This window comes from Alligator mississippiensis, chromosome 2, assembly GCF_030867095.1.
Source record: "Alligator mississippiensis isolate rAllMis1 chromosome 2, rAllMis1, whole genome shotgun sequence".
Taxonomy (NCBI): domain Eukaryota; kingdom Metazoa; phylum Chordata; order Crocodylia; family Alligatoridae; genus Alligator; species Alligator mississippiensis.
The window spans coordinates 274,008,800-274,033,517 of record NC_081825.1 but is presented as its reverse complement, the minus strand read 5'-3'; the positions used below and the strand labels follow the sequence as shown (position 1 = coordinate 274,033,517).

At 41.8% G+C, this 24,718-nt stretch overlaps 1 protein-coding gene across 2 annotated transcripts in view; it reads left to right on the top strand.

Moving 5' to 3' along the window:
• TTC7B (tetratricopeptide repeat domain 7B) overlaps window positions 1–24,718 on the top strand; it is a 266,729-nt gene that overhangs the window by 195,125 nt on the left and 46,886 nt on the right. For both annotated transcript variants that reach the window (XM_059723173.1, XM_006271821.4), the window contains one exon: window positions 6,646–6,848. In XM_059723173.1, coding sequence (XP_059579156.1) covers window positions 6,646–6,848 — 203 coding nt within the window. The remainder of the gene's footprint in view (window positions 1–6,645; window positions 6,849–24,718) is intronic.

The window sequence follows — 24,718 nt, the reverse complement described above, 5'->3', positions numbered from 1 at the left end:
GCTCCACAGCGCGCTCAGAGTTCCCCACGAGATGGTTGTGGAGTCCTCCAACTTGGGCGGAAACTGCTCTGACCCTTTATTCAGCTAGCGAGCCAATTGCCAGCTGCCACGTAGGAATAATTTAGAATTGACCAATAGTGGGACACTAATTTGCATACGCATGGCAGGAACTCTTTGCACCGGGGTTTTTTCTCTGCACCTGAGAAATCTACCGTGCAAAGAAAGCTCCATGTGGCGGGAAAATTCCAGCGTGCCGAGGCACTAAAAATCATTGGGTTATGACAGTTTCCAACCCTACTGCACAGTATCAATAAACTATTGTGAAGTCACTTTTTGCTACTGCTCAGTAGCAGCAGTTTGTGCCGGCCGACACTACATCTCCATAGTGTCTCGTGTAGACATGTCCAGTGTGTGCTAACTTTCAATACTGTCTGACATTCCTTAGCATTAGCACATGCTAACTGGAATGTGTAACCTCACCCTTAGTAAAAACTTAATATCTATTTTTGAAGGTCTCGGGGGATTCAGGGCATTCTCTGTACTGGGGTTCAAAGAAACAGGACATGCTTGATGTTCAGATACCTTCAGACTGATGGTTCCGAATTTCTTCTTTGCAAAACTTTTGCCAGATTGAGTGACATATGTAAACCTTTTATGAATTTTTTGTTTTAACTTGTCTTGCTGACTTCATTCATTTAACCCATTCACTTTTTAGTTAGACCTTCTGTTGCTAATGGGTCCAAATGCATGTGGACTGCAGAAGTGAATCAGAATGAACTCGGGTGCTAAAATTAAACTCTTCCATTTTAGTTTCAGATATTTGCCTTGAATGAACTGTTGTATTTAGTAAAATTTTAAGAATGTGTCATCTGTAGCGATTCACAAATATATTTCCAGTCTCTTCTGGTATTTAGCTATTAATAGTCCTCTAAAGTGGGGGGAGGTGAGGGGAGAGAACATGTGTATTGCCAAAGTATATCTGTCCCTTTAGGTTTGCAAATTTGGGGGGTGGGGGAGGGTTCTACAAAATTCTGTTAACAGAGTTCAATCAATTTTAGGATTATTTACTAGTCGTGTCAAGTTCTATATAACAGTACCTAGCTGTTATTCAATATTAATTTAGCATCTTTTACCTCAGTAGAACTATTTCCAGAAGCTGCTCCATTGTCTCTTTTTGTCAGGCTTTAAAAACTCATTGCTGCCATAGCTGACTGCGGACAATAAGTCCAAGAAATGAACTATGAGGTGTCTTAAGTTAGCTTCTGCCTGCTTGTCTTTCAGTCTAGAATCATTGTGGAAGCAACTAAAAATGTGTTTTAGGAGGTGGTTAATTTCTGTATGTTGGTTGCTAATAATTATAGCTTTAACTTAACACCCGTCACAGTCTAAACCACCAGCTATTCTTAGAGTATGCACCAACATATGTTTGTTTTCCCTCAAACTTTGCAATAGGAGTCAGGAGCCAAGTATTTCATGGAAGCATCAGATTGTGTGTAAAGGTGTGCCAGGTGACTCTTCAGTCAGTCACTAGGAGTATAAATGATGCATCTTCTTCCTATCTGCTTATCACCAGTTTGAAAGTGTGCATTATTAAAGAATATTTGTCTTGAGACCTGATAATACTGAAAAAAACAGATAAGACAGTGCAACTCTTGGCAGTGGAAATAACTTGGTATAAAGAACCTTCATTTAATACAATCCAGGGCTTGTCATAGTGTTTTTTTTTATTGAGATCATTTTAGAAAGAAGAGTGAAGGGTGCAAACCAGTACTGCCCTCTAAAGTATGTCTCTTAAAATAACCCTTTAGGATTTTCTTTCTATACTGTACTATCAACCATCAAACTAGGAAAACAATTGTCTTCAAATTCTACCAGGAGCTAGTGAAAGATGAGTCTCAAAACCAGTTATGGACTTCTGTCTAATATTTTTCAGTCTATTCATTTTCTCCGACTTGAATGGGAAGTAGTGAAACAAGAAATCATCCACATGCTGGATTGTGTTAAATATGGTTGAAACAAGGTCTATGAATTTTTCTCATTACCTGGATTAGCTTGTATGACCCCTTTGTCCCTATGGGTGCTTTGCTTGTTTGCCTCCAGAACTGCCCTGCTCCCTTCTCTTTGTACCTTTTGTATTCAAATCCCTCTCTTCGGTCTATACACTGCTCTGTGCAGTCCTTTCATAGCATCTGATAAAGTGAGCTGCAGCTCAAAAAAAGCTTATGTTATATACTCCTCTAATGTTAGTCTGTAAGGTGCAAATCAACCCTGCCTTCACCTCCTTGTCCCTCAGGCTTTTATGTTCCTTCTTCATTGCTGTTCTGTTCTAAAACCCTGCTGCCTTCCTTCGCTCTCAGTATAGCTGGCTTCCTTTCTGTTAACTCGGGTTTTGTGGCATGTGTAGATGTATCAAGCTTGTTTTTATCTAGCTGCCTTGGGTTACCTATACGCATGCCCAATACCTACTCCAATGCAGTCTAATTAGAACATGTCAGAGAAGACTCCACTAATTAGCATGCTGCAGTAGCTTCAGCATCATGTGTATTCAGTGTTCCCATGCTTCAAAATGGTGGCAGGGGCTTTTAACTAAAGCTTGTTGAATGAGCTTTTGAAGCATTGGATGCTGAATACTGTGGACACTTTAATCAGAGTGACTCCCAAGAGCTGTTATAATTGAGCACTCCCCACCCCACCCTGGAGCACATTTTAAAGATGCCCTTCAGTACCAAAAAAGTGGAGCCATGGCAAGATGGTCCTCAACCTGAGTTGTATAAATCTACTCTGGGTACTTGCCCAGCAGTTGCAGTGCATGGTCCTGAAGTTTCACCACTATTAGTACCTGAGTGTATCTGAGATTACAGCTGGCATTAGTACATCTACACATGCAGTCACAATTCCTGCTGCAGTTGTAGAGAGCACCTCTGCTTCTGCCCTACCAATTTCTACCACTCTGACTGATGCTATGTCTATTCACTCTCCTGTTGGCTCAAATTTGAAGCTGTTGTTAAACAATATACTTCAATCCCAGCAGTCCCTTGGCAATCCATGCTATTACCACAAAAGGGGAAGTATTGTCATAAGCCAAGAAAGAAATTTTACATATAAAGTTCCCAGAATAACAAGGAATAGGGTAATGATTGTAAACCTTAAATGTGTCCTCACCCAGTTCTGTCTAGCCTTGGCTGTCCTGATTGAGAAGTTAATCCAATTAATGTTTTGCCCTTCACAATACAAACTCCCTTCAGTGTCCACATCTTAAAATATCCACACGTGAATTATAACCCTCTCTAATTTACCAAGGCTCTATTTTATATAGGACTGTAAGCAGTACCCTGGGTTACTGAGTCCAGTTTTTAGCCATTATAGGTAATATTTCATAATCTCTTTCATAAACTGATCGAGTTTCATCTTGGAAGTAGTTTGTCTCCATTACCCCTAGCATAGCAGCTGAACAACCAATTAAAGTAAGGACTTTAAAACTGATAAACACATTTTTCATACAAGATATAATTGGATTGTCAAACCTATTGTCATCAGAGATAAACAAGGCCCAGAATTTAGCAAGATTCTAAAAGGGATTGGCCTTTTTAATGAATGCAAATATCCCAAGTTGTGAAAAAATAATAGAAACATTGAAAGAGATTAATCATGCATCTGGGTTTAAAGCAGTTTAAAGTTTAGAAATTAGAACAGGACTGACCTCATTCCCTTTCTCCCTCCCCCCCCCCCCCCCCAACCCCATCTATGCAATTTATAAATCAGCTCTCAAAATAAGAGATTCTTTTATAAAGGATGATTATACAGATGATGTGCTTTTTAAAAAAATTGTGATTCCCTTTAAGATCAGAAAATTACAACTTTTTCAGTATTAATAGCTAATAATCATTTCTAAATTGTGAGGCAGCTTTGTAAATGAACAACTTACAAGATCTTCTAAAATTTTTCTTGCATATCAAGTTCATCCTTATGACTGATTCCTGAAAATTTAATTTCAGAAATCAGATTTAATATCAAACTCTAGTCAGCTTGACTTGTTCCTTGGCAAAATGAGTACTGTTAGATTCACTTATGTGGCACAGAGCAACAACATAAATATGGTACTATAGTGATTGCAGGGTGTTTACATTTTTTATGTAAAGGGAAAAAATGAAAGGGAATAAGAAAATAATTATCCCAGCTCCACTGGGGAAGTTGTTTTGGTGGGGTTTGTTTGTTTAAAATAACAACAAAAAACCTTGGCCTCTCTTATTCAGTATTGTTTTTAGCACATTTGTTAGTTTGGTGTCCAGATGATATGGTGGAGTTTTGTTATAAATTAGTAAACAGAAAAATGTGTACAAGAATTAGTAAATGACCTGTATCCATTAACTGAAGACTTGTAATCTCCCTATCCCATTAAGCTGACTAAAGCCAAGTAATTTTAATAATTAAATTTAATCTTGCATAGTTTGTAGAGGGTGGGCAAGCCAGCCCTGGCCTAAAGCTGTCTGCTCTAGCCAAGCAGGGAGGCATGTTCTAGCACCCCCCAGCTTCTGGCCTGGGCCACTGCAGGCATGTGGCTGCATTTCCAGAATCAAAAGTGAATGCCTGTTCATTTGTTTATCAGTTCAGTGTATGTAGCTTAAACTAACCTGCAAAGATTGAATAGATTCAACCTCGGGCTTTTTGATTGTCTGTGCATAGCCCATGTGCCCTGTTTGCCCATTTCTTTTTCCAAAGAAAAGACTGAGCTAATTGAGCAATATAATGACAATGTAAAGGTTGAGGAGTGCCTTGAAGGACTATTGAAATAAAATACTTTTATCACTTATTGTTAATTACTTACCTAGTTAATTCTAATTAGCCAAAGCAGCTTAGACACCTAGGCTAGGGGCATACATTCCAAAAGCCTGAGCCTGAATTGATTCAATATTTGCAGGTTAGCCTAACCTGGCTAGGCTGAACTCGTTTGTAACCAGACAGAAATTCTCTCTGAACTTAGGAAATTCAGGCATATGCCTGCAGTGGCTCAGGCTAGAAGCTGGGGGATGCTAGAGCAGCCTTCCCTTCCATTCTGCAAGGAGCTGAGCTGAGAAGGCGTGGCCAGGCCCCACAGGACCTCTGATTAGGGAGGTCTACCTGTACAATCCCAGGCTTTTCCCCGCTGGCTGCTCAAAGGGTGGGAGTGTTGCCAGACCCCAGATACCTGCTAGCACTCTGAGGCAAGGGGGGCAGCGTGTGTGCAGTGCATGCCTCTGATGATGATACGGAACTTTTCAGTCTCCCTCCCTGCTTCTTTATACTGTCTGCAGCAAACTGACAGGCAAGCAAGCAAGCAGGGGGTTGATAAAAGTGTTTATCACTTAATCAGCAAAAGAATAGCTCCTTTCTAGCAATCAGCAATGGGTGTATAGGGTAGGGGGAAGCCAGGCAGACCCTTCTGTACCTGTAGTCTCTGCTGGAGCTCCAGCCAGGGAGCAGAGGGGAGGGGCCAGCCCTGCTGTGGAGCAGAGAGCCCCACCCAGCCCAGAGAGCGCGCTGGGATGCTGGGAGAGTCTGGTTTATCTTAAACCAACAAGGGGTCTGGGATAGACATTGCATAAACCATTTTGAGCCAAATCAGTTAAGTCTGATACTACATTCAACCAGGTTCATCTCAAACTGATTTCAGTCATTTTCAACCTGGTTTATGTGCACTAAACATCTGTTCTGTTACAGGTTTCAACCAGTTTCTAATCACTTAAACCGGTTTATGGGTAAGGTCTGTCCCTAGCCTTAGGATGCTTGCAGATGTTAAAAAAACAAATAAAAAAACCCCCAAAACCTCTGGAGCTTTACTTTAAACTTGGCACATTCCCACTCTGAGCCCTCATGTCCAGAAGAGGGACCATGTTATTTGAGTCTGGCTCTGCAGCGTCTGTAAAGATCAGGTGCTTTAGTGGGGCTTTTGGTGCTTTTATCTAATAGCTGATTGAATCGGCTATTACAGATGCTACAGAACTGGGTTGAAGTAACACGCTGCTGCTCTGGTAAAGCACGTGTTTTTTAAACATTTGCCAGCAGCCTTATTTCTCAAGATTGCCAGTTACCGATATCGACAGCAGTTTGTTAGATTGTGTTGCTCTTCTAAAATGGCAGTTTTTAATGTTTCTGTGAAATTACTGAAAGCCTCCATTAATTTATTTATTTCTCAGCAAATCAGAATGCTGAATAAGCCTTTCACACGTGTTAGTTTAAATATGCTCATTCAACTTTTTTTAAAGGTCTAACTCCTAACTGTATGCAACAGGAGATTTTTAGATCGCGGTTGCTACTTAGTGGTTGGGAACATGAGCAGTTGATACTTCACTTTGCTTTAAACTTGTAAAATCATGGCAATGTAAGATAGAAGTTTTACGGTCAAATTTAATTGGTATTTTCCTCTCCCAGGATGGTTTTCATTGAGAAGTACTAGGATGTACACTCACCTCTTTGAGTCCCCAGTACTTCCCTTTAATAAGACACTTTTTGGTTATAAAAATATCTCAGCTGGGTTATACATCCAGGGCAAAAATTCACAAGTATATTATAGACAGAAAAGCTACTTATTATCTAAATATTATTATAATAAATCATATTATGATTAACCAGAGAGAATGTATTAATGTGTACCCTGTCTGCCCACAGCTGAAGTCTACATAGGAATTGGGAAACCTGCTGAAGCCACAGCATGTACCCAGGAAGCAGCTAACCTCTTTCCAATGTCGCATAATGTCCTTTACATGAGAGGTCAAGTGGCTGAACTTCGTGGAAATATTGATGAAGCCAAACGCTGGTATGAAGAGGCCTTATCGATTAGTCCTACCCATGTAAAAAGCATGCAGAGACTGGTAAGTTTTTAATCCAAATGGGAAAACATTTTATCCTTAGCTGTGCAGTTGTTTGGGGGTCCTACTGCATTTATATAGTGGTACTCCATTCCTAAGCCGTCTGTAATTTGTATATTTACTCTTTTGGTATTTTTGACTTAAGTGCAGTTTTAATTAGCTATCTTTGCATTAAAACGAATCTAGTAAGGAATAAGAAGGCAGAACTGTAGTCTTGCCACGTTCAGATGAATTGTGCACTCTAACAAAAAATGCTTAAATCTTCAGCTTTAGCTGTAGAGAAATGAAGATGCCTGCATCTAAATAGATGCTTCTGTCCACATGTGGTATAGATGTAATTCATTCATTTTAAATACAGTTTGTTCCATACTACATCTATAACACTTCATTTGGACCTACATTATCGTGCTAATTGGGGAAACTTGCATGGTAAGTGGCAGTTTAAAGGCAATATAAAGTGTTCACAGAGATTTGCAAATAAAAGATAATGTACAAATTCCATAAAAAGTCAGGTGTTTTGCTTTCTTTAAAAGAGGCTTTATTATTGTTTTAATGATTGGAGCTATGATGATGCCATTCATGTCATTATATTGATAAGTTGGATTTCATTTTTTTAAAATAAAAGATGCATAAACAGGTGTAACTAAAATTATCAATACTCTGAGGGATGAAATTCATTTCCACACAAATAAACAGTGCTAAGTAGTAAAGTTACGTAATTGAAATCGTTATGTGGCTTCAGCATCTTCTTTGTCCTTCAGAAAGTAAGGAGGTATCTGCAGTAAAACTTAGTGTTTCAGCATGAGGAGTTTTATAGGAGTCTGACAGAAGAGGGGTCACAGGATCTGCATACAAACAGAACCAAATATCTCTGCAAAGAAGGGCTATAGAGTGATTCCAATTCGTAGACTAGAATAGCCATCCTGCTTCTAGGGTGTAAGGGCTGAATTCTGCTCATTGTTTAAATACCCACATAATCCCTGTGTTTTTGGATTTTATACAGGGCATGGAGTGAATTTCACTGTCAGAGAGAAAAATGTGGTGTTTAACTAAATACAGGAGCACATTTCTTTAACTAAACTGAAATGTAGTTTTTCCCCTGTCTGCTGTGTTCTAATTACATCATTTCCCTGTAATAACTGATAATGTCTATATCATGTAAAATGTTTCTGGAAAATGCTTTTGGATCAATTTTAGGTGCTTGGAACCTGAGCTCTTACAGAGAAACAACTAGCAGATGAATGGCAGAATATTTTGTTTTAAAACACAAATGTTTTGTATCTGCAAATATAGTCTTTTAATTACGGTCCTTAATTTTTTTCACAATGCTTGGTCTTCCCCTTTCACAGAGTTTATTAAAAGATAGATGAATGTGCTAATGTTATATTAAACCTTTGTGTTAATATATTTTTGGTTAACTGAAGTAGGTTACTAAATTTTTATCTCCTTGTGCTAGGAAAATGCCTCTTAAAGTCTAAGATTCTCCTGGCTTGCAGAAAAACTTCAATTGGTTTCTCATACCCAACCTTTTTATTCAAAAGGATAAGGTAGTTTCTGCCTAGGTGCTCATGAATTATTCAGAAGTATTTCTCATACTTCCCTAAGGGGAGCATATGAGACAAAAGATCAAATAGGAAAACAACGTAAGGAAAGTTTTATGTTTCAGTTTCCATCTTTTCAAGATATTTGAGCCTATCGACAAATGGCAAAATGTTCCCTTTCTGAAGGAAGCAGGTGGTAGACCTGAAACAGTATGGTTAATGTCTTTCATTTTTACTGGTTTTGCTTTTTTTTTTTTCTTTTGCAACCACGTTTAAATAAATGGTCTTTATGCACAGAGTGCTTCCCTGAGTGAATGAAGCAGTAGCTGCCTTGCAGTGTTTGCAGAATGAAAAATTTCATGCTTGCTTTCATCTGTTTTTTATAGTCAAGCTTTTTTTATTACAAGCTTTGTGGTTGAATAGTGTGAGGTGCTGAGTGCTAGTTGGAAGACAGACCACTGCATTTTGATCTGGTTGCTAGTCCTTTAAGCATTTTTATTAAATCAGAATATTATAGAAAACCTTGTTTTATTTCAGCAAAATTTCCAAAATGGACTGAAAGGGCTTAATAAGCAAAAGATGTTACATATATGTGATCTTTTTTAATCTTAATCTATCACAAATGCTTTAACAGAATGGCTTGTCTCCATAACTTTGATATGGAACAGCCAAAAAACTGCAGCCTGCAACACAATATATTATTAGTTCCAAAAAATGTTATGAGGAAACTTGGAATATAGAAGTGTATGTGTGTGCACACATTCATGTACATGTGTCCATCCTTTTTATTTCGGTTATATGTTTTCAGTAGAAAGAGGTACAGTCCCAAAACCAATAATATAGCTGCCCTCTACACATTGTTTATGCTGTGGTTAATATTAATTGCAGCATAAATGGGAAAGATGGTACACATGCACCCTTTAAGGCACCATAAAACAGGACATGAGCCATAAATATGATTTGCATATAATGTAAAATGTGTTTATGGCTCATTTGCATGGCACCTTAAATTTTATCGTGTGGCCAAGGCCAATAATCAACTGATTGTCTGTCCCAGGGCTGGGACTAATTGTCCGTCCTGGCCCTGGGACTGAAAATGGGATAACTTATTGGTTCTAGCCCAAGGCTGGGTTTGGGGGAGGGGAAGGCAAAGGGCTTCCCTGCTGGGTACTTTAAACCCACGGCGTGGCCAGGAACAGGCGATCAGAGGCTCCCAGCAGAGAAGCCTGCAAGTTTTTAAAGTCTCCAACTGAAGAAGGCTTTTGGCTCCTCGTGCCAGGAGCTTCTGATCCCCAGGAGTCCAGCTAGAACTGCTGGGCACTGGGTTTTGACAGTCAGCTGATGGTTGCCCCTGGTCCCTGGGTCTTAAACTGGATGTTCAGCCAATTGTCAGCCTCATGTGGAAATACCTGGCTTGCAACTTGCTGGTGCAGGGGGAACCCAGGATAATGGTCCCAGGCTGCACCTGCACTGGCAAATAGTAATGTTATGATTAGAATACGATCCCAAAGTTGTGCCTCTTGCCATGCATGTGTGGCACTGCAGAAAGTGATGTTGTTGGGATTTGGGAGCAGATCCCATCACATCTTTTAAAATGAATATGTGCCAGGGGCACATCAGTTATATGGGTTATAGATTGTACAGAAAGGACAGGGTGGGGAAAAAGGGGGGAGGGGTTGCGCTCTATGTCAATGAGCAATATACATCAACCCTCATCAAGACAGAATCAAAGGATGAGGAAGTAGAAGGATTGTGGGTTAGGCTACATGGGGGGCAAGGAGAAAGGGATTTGGTGGTAGGGGTCTGCTACAGACCCCCACACCAAGGGGAAGAAATAGATTTGGGGCTCCTGAGGCAGCTCTCAGAGACCATAAAAGCTAAAGAGGCGGTAGTTATGGGGGACCTAAACTACCCAGACATCTGCTGGGAGACGCAGACGGCAAAGTCCCATCATTCATGCAGGTTTCTAACCTGTGTACAGGACCTCCACCTGACGCAGGAGGTACACGGTCCCACTAGGGGGAATGCCATACTGGATCTGGTATTGGCAACGGGGGATGACATGGTAGGGGACCTACAGATCGGTAGCCATCTGGGGGACAGTGATCACCTAATAATAGAATTCACCATAAGACATCGAGTGGCTTAGGTAACTAGTAGGGTGAAAGTGCTAGACTTTAGGAAAGCTGATTTCAATGAACTCAGGTGATTAGTCAAGGACACACTGCAGAGTAGGAGTTTTGAAGTGATGGGAGCCCAAGGAGGGTGGCTGTGCCTTAAGGAAACGATCCTTCGGGCACAAAGCGAGACAATCCTGATGCGAGGAAAAAGAGGGAAAGGGGCCTGGAGGCTTCCTTGGCTGACCAGAGAAATCCAGGGCAGCCTACAGGCCAAAAGGGGGGGCACATAAAAAGTGGAAACAGGGAGAGATCACCAAACAGGAGTATCCCTCCTCTGCTCGCTCTTGTAGGGAGGCAGTTAGACAGGCCAAAGCTACCATGGAGCTGAGGATGGCATCCCAAGTAAAGGATAACAAGAAATTGTTTTTTAGAGATATAGGGAGTAAAAGGAAGGCCCAGGGAGGAATAGGACCCGTGCTAAATGGGCAGAAACAATTGGTGATAGACAGGGGGGCCAAGGCTGAACTCCTCAATGAGTTCTTTGCCTCAGTGTTCCTAAGCGAGGGGCAAGACAAGTCTCTCACTGGGGCTGTAGAGAGGCAGCAGCAAGGCGCCAGACTACCATGCATAGACCCTGAGATGGTGCAGAGTCACTTGGAGGAACTGGATGCCTTTAAGTCGGCCGGCCCAGATGAGCTTCATCAGAGGGTACTGAAGGCACTGGCCGACGTCATTGCACAGCCACTGGCAGGAATATTTGAACGCTTGTGGCGCACAGGCCAAGTCCCGGAGGACTGGAAAAGGGCCAATGTGGTCCCCATTTTCAAGAAGGGGAGGAAGGAGGACCCGGGCAACTATAGGCCAGTCAGTCTCACCTCCATCCTTGGCAAAATCTTTGAAAAAAATTATCAATGCTCACATTTGCGAGAGCCCGGCAGGACAAATTATACTGAGGGGAAACCAGCACGGGTTTGTGGCGGGCAGATCGTGCCTGACTAATCTAGTCTCTTTTTATGACCAGGTTACGAAACGCCTGGACACAGGAGTAGGGGTGGATGTCGTATACTTAGACTTCAGGAAGGCCTTCGATATGGTATCCCACCCCATACTGGTGAACAAGTTAAGAGGCTGTGACTTGGATGACTACACAGTCCGGTGGGTGGCGAATTGGCTAGAGGGTCGCACCCAGAGAGTCGTGGTGGATGGGTCGGTTTTGACCTGGAAGGGTGTGGGCAGTGGGGTCCTGCAGGGCTCGGTCCTTGGACCAGTACTCTTTAATGTCTTCATCAGCGACTTGGACGTGGGAGTGAAATGTACTCTGTCCAAGTTTGCGGATGAGACAAAGCTATGGGGAGAAGTGGACACGCCGGAGGGCAGGGAACAGCTGCAAGCAGACCTGGACAGGCTAGACAAGTGGGCAGAAAACAACAGAATGCAGTTCAACAAGGAGAAATGCAAAGTGCTGCACCTAGGGAGGAAAAATGTCTAGCACACCTACAGCCTAGGGAATGACCTGCTGGGTGGCACGGAAGTGGAAAGGGATCTTGGAATCCTAGTGGACTCCAAGATGAACATGAGTCGGCAGTGTGACGAAGCCATCAGAAAAGCCAGTGGCACTTTATCGTGCATCAGCAGATGCATGACGAATAGATCTAAGGAGGTGATACTTCCCCTCTATCGGGCACTGGTCAGACCGCAGTTGGAGTACTGCGTGCAATTCTGGGCACCGCACTTCAAGAGGGATGCGGATAACCTGGAGAGGGTCCAGAGAAGGGCCACTCGTATGGTTAAGGGCCTGCAGACCAAGGCCTACGAGGAGAGACTAGAGAACCTAGACCTTTTTCAGCCTCCGCAAGAGAAGGTTGAGAGGCGACCTTGTGGCTGCCTATAAGTTCATCACAGGGGCACAAAAGGGAATTGGTGAGTTTTTATTCACCAAGGTGCCCCCCGGGGGTTACAAGAAATAATGGCCACAAGCTAGCAGAGAGCAGATTTAGACTGGACATTAGGAAGAACTTCTTCACAGTTCGAGTGGCCAAGGTCTGGAATGGGCTCCCAAGGAAGGTGATGCTCTCCCCTACCCTGGGGGTCTTCAAGAGGAGGTTGGATATGCATCTAGCTGGGGTCTTCTAGACCCAGCACTCTTTCCTGCCTATGCTTGGGGTCGGACTCGATGATCTATTGGGGTCCCTTCCGACCCTAACATCTATGAATCTAGGGGCACATCAGCAGTTGAGCCCTAGCCATGGCATTGTGAAGGCACCAACATCTCCGCAAGAGCAATTGAAACATCTGTGTAGCAATTATGTTTTTAGATTTCTGAGCTGCCTAGATGCCTAGGAATTATAATTCTGTGAAAGAGCATGAAGAGCATACCTCATACCTATAGATTATTTTCTTCCTAGATCTTCTATATAAATTTTGAGCTTCTGAGTTGATGTGGATTTCTAGTGATTTCTAGAAACCAGTAGCAAGATGTGCTTGTATTGAGCGTACCTGTTACAGAGTTCATTAGAAGAGCTTTGGTGGTAATGTTTTGGTGTAAGTGCTCATTTTGGACAGAACTCATTCATCTCATTTTAAATAGAATGGTAATATGTACACCAAGACTGCATCCACACAGGTGTGGACATTTGTTTCCCAGGGACAACTAGCAGTGGCATACCTTGTGCCACTGCTACTTATCTCCAGGAAACGCCTGTGCCATGCACTCTCTGGCACGTGACAGGTTACCCTGAGTGGGGTAGGGGTGACTGGGGCCAGCATTGGACCTGGCAGCCTTACCTGGGGTCCTGGAGGCCACCTGGGGCTGCAGCAGCAAGTCTCCTGCCACTTGGAGCCTGGCCAGCAGGCCGGGTGACCAGGCTCCGGTTTTGAGCAGTATGCGTTGCCCCCATATGTACCGCTCCACTTTTTATTTGCACGTTTTCTTGTCCCCGGGATATCCAGTAGTATGGATACTGGGTTGAGAGTTAGACTGACCAGTAGGACTATTCTGGTCACAACTCAAACTTTATTAGGATACGCAGTAGCAAAAGACTTATGTGTATTAAAGAATGCTTATGTAGCCTTGGATTCAAGGGGTTTGCATAGTTTAACCATAGTATATACTTAACACAGAGTTTTCCATATATGGTTATTCTTTGTAGCTATGCCAGTTCTTTTCCACTTCCTTTATGTTATGTGAATGTACCTTATCAATTGCTGTTTTCAGTGCATGCTTAACCTATGTCATTGCTACGTAGGTCAAGCTTAGGTCAGGTTGTAACATGACGCAGCCTGTTACCCATAGCCTATGGTGCATGTATGGCCTACAGGTCCTTGTAAGGAAGATAAATTGAGTTGCATTCAGCATGACTGTCTTATCTGGTCAGGATCTGTACAAATGAACAAATTGGGGCAAATTAAAAGGGGGCATTGACTTGCTGGATAGCAGCTGAGATGTAGTCAGCTGTGTGCTCACTATTTTATTACAGTAAATGAACCAAACTGTAGTACCTCAGTCCTATTTACTGAGGGCTAAACTGTTATGGTTTTGGTTTTATTTACTGCAGAGTAAGTTTAAGGACATGGACTATTACTGTATGTCAGCCACTTGCCAGTAACTTGAAGTTATCTGTTTATTTGCCTATATACTGACTTCTTTTTTTTGCCTAGAGATGCTAAACAACTGCAAGTCCCATCTCGACTGACTTGGTGCTAAGCACCTACAGCTCTAATTCAGAATTGAGCAACATGTACCATAAATTTAAGCCACTTGTCATATGGATTATAAAAGAGTTACAGCAAGTCTAATGGAAGTGAAATAACACACATAGTAGTCTATTTGGCCTTAGTAAAAACCAAATACTTTAATTTCTGTCTCAAGCTTATTATTGACTGAATATATGAATATATATTTGCCTTGCTTTGCTTAACGTCTTGCTTAGTCTATCCCATTTTTCATAACATGAAATTTTTTTTATAAAGCAAGATTTTTTTTTTAAACTAATCCTGTGAAGTTCCAAATGCCATCAACACTGGTGTCACTGGGTGCTGAACATATTGCATATCTCACAAATAGGGCCCACAGTAATGTTTTTCCTGTTTGTGAGTTTTGCTTTAAATTGGGTCATTACAGATATGTTGGTGTTATACGTGTTGTTATTTTAGAACAATTACTATAGTTTTTCCTCAATTCAGACTGTTCTAATCTCCAGTTAAATCAAATTTTTTTTATTAGCTACAAGATGTAATTTCTAGTACTCCTTGCTCTCTCCTGTTTGTTAGCAACTGGTCAATGACATTTGTATAGTTTGATACTTGCAGTAACTTCTTTTGGTCTTAGTCCTAAAACATTTGTTATGGTGTTTAAGCTATTCCTGCTTCTTGACATCTAGTATAATGCTTTTGAAATGTTTAACTTAAAGTAGGTTAAAGCAAACATTATTATAGTGATGATAAACTTTTATGTTCAGCTAATACTTTAGTGCACCTACTTGGTTTTAAATTAATTTAATCCCTGGTCCTGACAACTTTCTTATTAAACAATAAGTCTTTAATAAGACAGCACTAGTGACTAAAATATGTCCTTCTCTTCAATTTTACTGAGCAAGAATTCCTGCCAGCACAGAATACCAGTACATAAGCAATATTGTGAACCTTCCTGATGAGCCAAGCCAACTGCAGTATGTTAGTTACCTTGATTATAGACCCTGCTTATAGCGGGGGGGGACAGTTGTTTTTCTATTTTGGACAACTTTCATTCAGTGCAGGGCCTTCCCATTTTTGGTGGGGGGAGGCAATCTGGCTATAGCAGTTACTGTACTCACATACCGTCCACACCTTTCCAAAAACAATCATAGAATCATAGAAGTAGGGTCAGAAGGGACCTTGTAGATTTTCAAGTCCAACCCCCTGCCTGGGCAGGAAGAAAACTGGGCTCAAATGACCCCAGCCAGGTAGGCATCAAGCTGCTTCTTAAAAACCCCCAGGGTAGGAGCCAGCACCACTTCCCTTGGAAGTTGGTTCCATATCCTAGCCGCCCTAACTGTGAAGTAGTTCTTACGGATGTCTAATCTAAACCTACTTTCCAACAACTTGTGGCCCTTATTCCTTGTTATTCCGGGGGGTGCTAGGGGAAACAAGGTCTCCCCCAAACCTTTCTGGTCCCCCCTAGTGAATTTATAGTCAGCCACAAGGTCCCCCCTCAGCCTTCTCTTGTGAAGGCTGAACAGGTTCAGGTCCCGTAGCCTCTCATTGTAGGGTCTGCCCTGCTGTCCCCGGATCATGCGGGTGGCCCTCCTCTGGACCCTCTCAATGTTGTCCACATCCCTCTTGAAGTGGGGTGCCCAGAACTGGACACAGTACTCCAGCTGTGGCCTGACCAGTGTCACACAGAGGGGGAGGATCACCTCCTTGGCCCTACTTGAGATGCACCTGTGGATGCGCGATAGGGTCCGGTTAGCCCTGCCGACCGTGACCTCGCGTTTTCGGCCCATGTTCATCTTGGAGTCAGTGATGACTCCAAGATCCCTTTCTGCCTCCGTGCTCTCAAGAAAGGAGTTTCCCATCTTATAAGTGTGTTGCTGGTTACTACTGCCCAAGTGCAGCACCCTGCACTTGTCAATATTGAAATGCATCCTGTTTTTGTTAGCCCACCCCTGCAACCTATCCAGGTCTTGCTGCAGTCTTTCCCTCCCTACTAGCATGCCCAACTCACCCCAAATTTTGGTATCATCATCAAATTTGAACAGGTTGCTTTTCACCCCATCGTCCAAATCGCTGATAAAGAAATTGAACAGTGCGGGCCCAAGGACCGAGCCCTGGGGGACTCTGCTGCCCACTTCCCCCCAGGTCGAATATGACCCGTCCACCACCACCCTCTGAGTACGACCCTTCAGCCAATCAGCAATCCATTTGACCGTGTAGGCATTGATGCCACAGTTGCCTAGTTTTTTAATGAGGATGGGGTGGGAGACAGTGTCAAAGGCCTTGCTGAAGTCCAGAAAGACTACATCCACGGCAACACCTGCATCCAATGCTTTTGTGACCTGATCGTAAAAGGCAATCAGGTTGGTATGACATGACCTGCCCCTAATGAAACTGTGCCTGTTGCCCCTCAGCATCATCCCCGATGCCGGCCCATCACAGATGTGCTCCTTGATGATCTTTACAAAGAGGTTCCCCAGGATTGAGGTAAGACTGACAGGCCTATAGTTGCCCGGGTCCTCCGTCCTCCCTTTTTTAAAGATGGGGACCACATTGGCTGTCTTCCAATCATCTGGCACCTGGCCCGAGCACCATGAGCGCTCATAAAGCCATGCCAAGGACCCAGCAATAACCCCTGCTAGCTCCCTCAACACCCTGGGGTGGAGAGCATCTGGACCTGCTGACTTGAACACGTCCAGCCCCTCCAGAAGCATTGTAACCTGGTCCTCCTCAACCTTAGGTCTTGAGGCATTCCCCTCAAGTCCATCTTGGAACGTGGTGGGGGAGTCCCGGTCCCTGCACAAGAAAACGGAGGTGAAGAATTTGTTAAAGATGTCTGCCTTCTTCTCTGGCACAACCACCAGATTGCCCAGCGCATCTTGCAGGGGCCCCACATTTCCCAGTGCCGCCTTCATTCTCCCTATATATTTGAAAAAGGACTTTTTATTATTTTTGATCTTGGATGCTAGTCCTAGCTCTATGTCCGCCTTAGCTTTCCTAACAGCCCCCCTACAGGCCTGAGCAGTGGAGGTATACTCTTCTTTGGAGATACACCCGGTGGAAGCGGGGGGCTATGCCGCTTTTTTGGCAACCAGGCATTCCCGGACTTCCTTGGTGAGCCAGGGAGGCTTTTGGGCACTCTTGCCCCACTTGCTTCTTGTTGGGATTGTCACCCCTTGGGCCCTGAGTATCGTCTCCTTAAGGAACGACCACTCATCTTGGGCACTGAGTTCCCCTGCCCTCGAGAACCCCAGCGCCTCTCCCACCAATCTCCTTAACTCGTTGAAGTTAGCCCTCTTGAAGTCTAGGGCTACCGCCTTGCTGCAAGCCCTTGACACTCTGGGCTGGATGGTGAATTCCAGCAAGCAATGATCGCTATCACCCAGGTGATCAAGGACTTGGAGCCCACTTACCAGATCATTGCCTGTGGCCAGGACCAGGTCCAACAGAGCATTTCCTCTGGTGAGATTGCACCTCCTGGGTTAAGTGGAGGTCCTGTATCTCGGCCAGGAACCTCCTGGAATGGTCCGACCTGGCTGACTGCTCCTTCCAGCAGATGTCTGGGTAATTTAGATCACCCATGACAACTACATCCCTTGCCTTAACTGCCTCTGCAATCAGTCTTCCAGATTTGGGGTGCATGTCTTTAAGCAGTGAAACTATTTTTTTTTCTTTGCTAGAGTAGCAATGAAGAACAGAAATATGTAGACACTGTGCTCTAATGCTGCCAAGAGGCTACCACTTCTCTAAGGTGGCAGAAAGCAGAAGGCGGAAGAGTTCTATGTTAACCATCTCACAGCTGCTGTAACTACTGCTTGAGCAATGTAGCTTGTCTGAATCAGCAGTTGAGCTCAGAGCAATGTATGCAGTCTGTAGTAACTTGGTGAGGCTTGTGTTGTGGAAACAAGACTTTATTATTTACAGGAACTTATATATAAAAGAACTCTTTACTTGAAAGAAGTAACAGTTTTGCCTCTGCCCTTGCAAGAATCTAGCCTTGTTGAAATTCTGCTAGACCAGGAAGTTCCTACTACCTCACTCAGATGGTCTCCTGGGATACCACACTTCTTGGATGCAACACACTGTTTCCAGGAGGACTTGCTCTATATCGCTAAGTCAGCCATGACCCTGAAAAAACCTTTTCTGCTTTCTCCCTCCCAAAAACAAGGTGTGTGCTTTATTTGAGGACACATGCTATGTGAGGGAATGGGGTATATTTATAGATGAGACATGTTCTGGGGGTTTGGGAGGGGGGAGAGGGGAGGGGGTGGTTTGCTTGGTTTTTTGTTTTTGTTTTTTAAGTCTTCACCCATAGAAAATGCATTCAACCTGCAGGAGGAAAATGCATTCTTCCCAGGTGGTCGTAAAGCACTGTGGTTAGTTTCCTCTACAGATGAATAGTTATCTGTTTCCAGCCCTGCCAAGTTGCATCAAGCATCTGATCAAGCATTCAACTACAGCATGGTCTCCAGGCCATCAGAGTAGACTACAAAATATATTAGTCACATAAAATGAAAGCAGACCTATCGCCTTATATCTGAATAAAGGATTATTTGCTGTGCATGAATTTTGACAAGTTGCATGTGCTGCTACAGTTCCATCAAAAACTGCTCCAGTTTATTACTGGCTAATTTTTTTGTTTGTTTGTTTTTGTCTCTAGGCCTTTTTTGGTCAGGTTTTTTTAGAGAGATTTGTTTAGACTAGATGCATTCTATTTAAGTAATGCTTAACAAATTATTTGGAAAAAGAATACTGAAGTAAAAATATTCCTAAGTCCTCATTTGAAACTTTTTCTAATATGGGGGAAAGATGTCCATGAATCAGAAGAATGGGTATGAATTTAAGAAAAAATCATATGAGGATCAACATGTTCTTGTTGTACCCTTTCTGTCATGGGCTAAACCAGAGTCCCGGAACTGAACACTCCTAAATATTGGATAAATTTGGCTCCACATCTAAAGCAAATGATTTGGTCTGAAAACAGTTTGCATTAAAGATTACATGTTTGTTTTATAATTATAAAATGATGAAACAGTATGATTTATAAGCTCTCTGTGTCTGGAACCCTGCTGTCATTCATCACCCAGAGTACACCTTGATGTTATATTTAATATATAATAAAAAAGCACACAGGAAGCAATATTAAGGCAACTATATAACAGATAATATATTTATTTACACAAGCTGAGTGGGATAGGAAGAAATAAAACATTAATTGTACATTGGAGTAGTGGTGATTGTACATTGATGGGTAACTTGAACTACCAAGCTCAGTAAAAGAGTTAATTTTTTTGAGAAAGGAAGACATGAATATCTTCAAATGTTCAGGATTTGTAAGTCACTTGAAATGTGTTTTGAAGAAGGATGTGATAGAAGTGTGGTAAATAAAGTTGAGAAGGGGTTCCATGAGTAGGGATTTGTGTGGAAGAACTCCTAGACCTGACAAGGAGCAGAACACAGATAAGTAGTGTCATATGAGCAGTGTCTTTTTAGGCTAAGCTAAAGAAATCTCCCCATGCAGTTGCTAGTAGGCAACTACCAAACTACCTTTTAAGATTCTCTTGAATAAAGTATATAGATAGCTTCTGAGGCCTCTCAGTGAGCAATCTATATGAGACACTTAATGCACAATAGACTAATTCTACTGCACATTAGCAAATCACAGCAAACGCTGTGCTAAATACAGTAGAATTAGTCTACTCTGCATTAAGCATCATGAAAAGACCATGCACTATAGCTACTGTTCATTAGTGCTGGCTACTGCATGTTTATATCATACTTTATATTAGAGGTACTAAACTTGATGCACAGTAGCAATGGCACGTTAGTGCATGTGTAAATGCATCCAGTATGATGCATGCTTTCAAAACCTGAACCATTTTTGTAGTTCTTTTTAAATTTTTCAAAATATTCAACCCCTTTTTTCAAAGGTGTAGAGACCAAAATCAAAGCTGTAGAATCGCAGGGTTGGAAAGAACTTTACAGGTAACATATTCTAATCCCCTCACAAATGGAGGAAGCGCTATTCCTAAACATCCCAGACCAGTGTCATCTTAAAATTTCTAATGAAGGAGATTGCAGAACTTTAAGTACCTTATTCCATTCCCTACTGTTCCTGCAGATGGGAAGTTTTTTTGTTTTGTGTTTTTCCTGAGATGTGCTCTAAATCTATTTTCCTGTAGTTTTAAGTGCAATGCTTCATGTTTTCATTTTGACAAGGGAGAACAGTTCTTCTTTATGGCAGCCTTTCTAATACTTGAAAGTTGCAATCCTTAAAATACTTGAAATCTTCTAATACTTGAAAACTGTTCCATGTCTCTTTCTCCAATTTAAACATACCTAGTTCTCTCTACTTTTCCTTTTCACCCCTTTATCATTTTTGTTACTTTCCCTTTCAGTTTTTCTGTACCCTATTTAAAATGCAGCATTTAGAACTACACATAATACTCTAGCTCAGTGGTGCCCAACCTTCTGGACCTGCAATCTTGTCGAGTAGAACAGGGTAAATCCATGGACCGGATCCAGTCCATGGGTTCAATCCAACCTGGACAGGCATGGGCCCAATCCGATACATTCTTTACACCAGTATCACATAACCTCCCCAGTCATAGGGCATTATCATAATGTTTGATTACAGTTTCTCTGCATCGTTGACATTCTTTGACAAGGCAAAGAAACTCCTTTTATGGCCTTACCTGTCTGTTCAGCTAATATTATCTATCCTCATATTCTTTCATTGGCCCATTTTTCCTTCCCTCTCTGATGCTATGAAAATGACGTGCATTTTGTGTTTCTCTCATACATTTTTCATTTGGAGATCCCTTTTCATTTCTCTCAGTGTAACAGAACTGAATCTCACCTTCCCAACTTATTAATGCTTTTCCCCAAGGTGGACAGTACCCCAGCTTTTTATTGCTGAGTGAATGAGACTGCAAAGCTTAATCAACAGAGTATTAAAAGGCAATTAAATGGGCATTGATAAATTACACGAAGTATTGACAGTACTAGAAGGCAAGTATAGTACCTTTTTAGAAGAATTGTCATAAACCTTGCATGACACAGCTCAGTCGCACTCTGTGCTGTAGTTGTAAGACTATTTAAATAAGACTTGAGTAAATTAACTGAAATCTATTTATTTACTAAGTCTGACAGCGATGTGTTGAGTTGCACTTCTGTGTTCAACATTATCTTTAAACATGATTTTCCTCTTTCTTAAATGTTATGTGCACATATTACCTGGTTGTCACCCTATCTTTTTGCTTGGAATAGTTTCCTTTGAATAATTTCCTTTATCCCTGGTCTTTATCATTGCCTCCAGATTTCTGCATTGCTTCTGCCTTCCTGTTTTTGTAACTTTGCTCCTCTGAGGAGGGAGACTCAGGTTTTTATCTTTCAAAATCAGGAGCAGCTCCATGGAAAAGTAGCAGTCACTTTCCCAGCTCTGTCGTTTAGGTAGATGACCACTGTCTGGTGGTTGCACAGAACCTTTCACCCTGTTCTCCAGAAGATAACATACTAGGCATCCTTTCTAGGGGTGGGAAACCTTTTAGCCAGAATCACCTCCTATCCCAGATTTTTTGGCTGGTTGTGCTCATAGAAATGCACTCGGAGGTTTTCTTCTACCCAAGATTCATAAAATATTTTGTAAATACTCACTAGTTAATCCTTTCAGTGATTTTGGTTTTGAAAATGAGGAAACTGAAGGAGTTTGAAGTCACTTGCTCAAGATCTTTGGCTTATAAGTCTTCTTTGAAAACATGTAACATCCTTAAAGCTGGTAACTTTTTTTTTTTCTCACTCCTCTAGGCCTGTTATACATGTTTATAGTTATGCTTGGCTTCTGTAACTAAATAACATAACTTTTAAGGCATTTGTAAATTCTGTAAACTGGTTTCCAGATACCTTTTTTTTTTTCCCCCACTACATTGGCTTGTGTATTGTTTCAAAGCCCAAAAGTCTGAGGCTGGAGATGAGACTGAGAGTGTATGTCAGTAGTGGGAAAGAAGGAACTGGTAAAGAATCTTGTTGAATGTTGAAGTTATGAAAAAGAGGGAGAGCATTTGATCATTAGAAACCTGAGAAGTTTAGAGTAAAGACTGAGTGTAAAGGAAAAATTAAGCATATGGAAATATGGAAAGGCTAAGTGAGGCACCCAAACAATTTTAGCTTTATCCCTGACATGATGCTAATCACCAGTCTCAATCCTTTTTATAGCAGTGGCTCAATCCTGAAATTTATTGATGCAAATAAGGGTTTTCATGATCAGGTTGCTCCATTGTGAGATGCTATTCTAGGACCAGGAGACCTTTCCTAAGCATATTATGCTATTTCCTGCAGCATACGCTGTAATAATCACTGGAGAGGTAAATGCCACGGGTACATCTGCAAGATTCTTTTAGCTTCTTCTCTGAGGAGCTGGGGTATCTTGAGAGAGAGAGAATGGAAAATAACTATAATTTGTTTCAGTTAGATTTATAATAAAGATTGCTGATTTTTTAATGTTGCCCTTTGGAAAAAATTAAGTGTGCTGCTGGGGGGAAAAAAGAGCAAAAGCAAAATACCCTTTAAGCCAAAAAACGCACAATGAAATACCTTTATCTTCAGAAATGGTATTTTCCCCATTGTCAGGTCTAAATGCATGAATAATGTAGTTCTTATATTACAAATAAAGAAATCTCAGTGGAATTCTTCTGTTGGAATCAGATCAGGCAGATTCCAATTTTTTGATCATTCTTTCTGTGTGATAACTCTGGATCTGATACAAAGCACACTGAAATCAGCAGGAGCATTTCTGTTGACTTTAGTGGACTTTTGATCATGCTTTCTATGGGCAACCCTGAAACTGCAAACTTCTTAAATTTAGACACGTGCCTATAAGCAAATCCTCTATTTTGGAAGAAGAATAGCAATTCTACCATGCATTTTTTTTTAACCAAGACTAGTTAATCGAATTAATGTGACTAGCACTGTCCCCCTCCCCAAACCACAGATTATTTAAAGACATCACTTGCCACGTGTTGCTTGAGAGGTTTGCTTTTTTTTCCTTGGAAATCTTAAATGCTGTTTTTGCATTTGAGTCTCATACCTGAAAACCCTCACTGGTCAGTGCAGTAAGTAGTGAAGGAAAAGAGGATTTTATCAATGCAGTCAAATGATCAGTCAAGTCAGTTCTGCTGAGTTTTGGTTTAAAGTAGTCATCTCTTCTATCTTTTAATGCTAAAATGGTCTAATTTTGCTACCAAAGTTTTAGAGATAATATGTTAACACAGTAAAGGTGTGATTCACCTTATTCCCGAAGGCTTTCACCAGTCTCTTTAAAAATATTGTTCTAATATCAAATCCTGCTGATGTGAAGTCTCATGTATTCTTTTTATTTAAGCATGGTCACTGTATGTGCTAGGGCTTATTGGGCAGTGAAACTTCATTGCTACTTGGGAAATAAGAGTTACTTTGAGGACTTATTGGGTTTTCTTGTATTGTACATTAGAAGAAAGGCATGGTACTAAAAATACTTGTGTGTGTATCCACTGAATAGAAATTCTGACTTCTAAATGGATCTTAATTACACAGATCCTTCTCCCTCTCCCCCCCCACCCCCACCCATTGGCTGCTTCTCAAAACTTCTCGTCTGTAGCACAAAAAATATGGCCACCTCAGTTTTGACTCCTTACCCACCATGTCACACTCCTTTATACCCAGTTATTTACACTTTAGGTGAAGTGGACCTAAACCACCTTTAAAGGCCATCTAGAAGCAACATGAAAGAGAAGAAATTCAGAAGCTTAGGGTCAGTGAAAATTGAAAGAGAATTGAAGATTCATTCAGGTTTAAAGCTTGATTTATTTTAATAAATCATAGAAAATTAGGGTTGGAAGGGACCTCAGGTGGTCATCTAGTTCAACCCCCTGCTCAAAGCAGGACTGTCCCCAACTAGATCATCTCAGCCAAAGCTTTGTCTAGCTGATTCTTAAATACCTCCAAGTATGGATATTCCACAAACTCTCTGGTTAGCCTGTTCCAGTGCTTTAGTACCCTCCTAGTGAGAGAGTTTTTCCTAATATCTAAGCTCGATGATCCAGCTAGTTTTTTATCACCTTACAGTCCATTCGTCCAACCTGTACTTCCTTAGCTTGCCTGTGAGAACGTTGTGGGAGTCTGTGCTTAGAAATAGATTCCTTGAGGACTTTCTCCATGACTGAGATGAGGCTGACCAATCTGTAGTTCCCTTTTTCCCTTTCTTAAATATGGGCACTATGTTTGCTCATTTCCAAACATCTGGGACCTCTTCCAATTTGCCATGAGTCTTCAAAGATGATGGTTAGTGGCTCTGCAGTCACATCAGCCAACTCCTGTAGCACTCTTAGGTGCATCCTGTCTGGTCCCATGGATTTGTATATGCTCAGCTTTTTTAAGTAGTCCCTAACCTGTTCTTTTGCCCCTGTTGGCTGCTCACCTCATCCCCAAACTGTGCTGCCCAAAACAGGAATCTGGGAGCTGACTTTGCCTGTGGTGACTGAGGCGA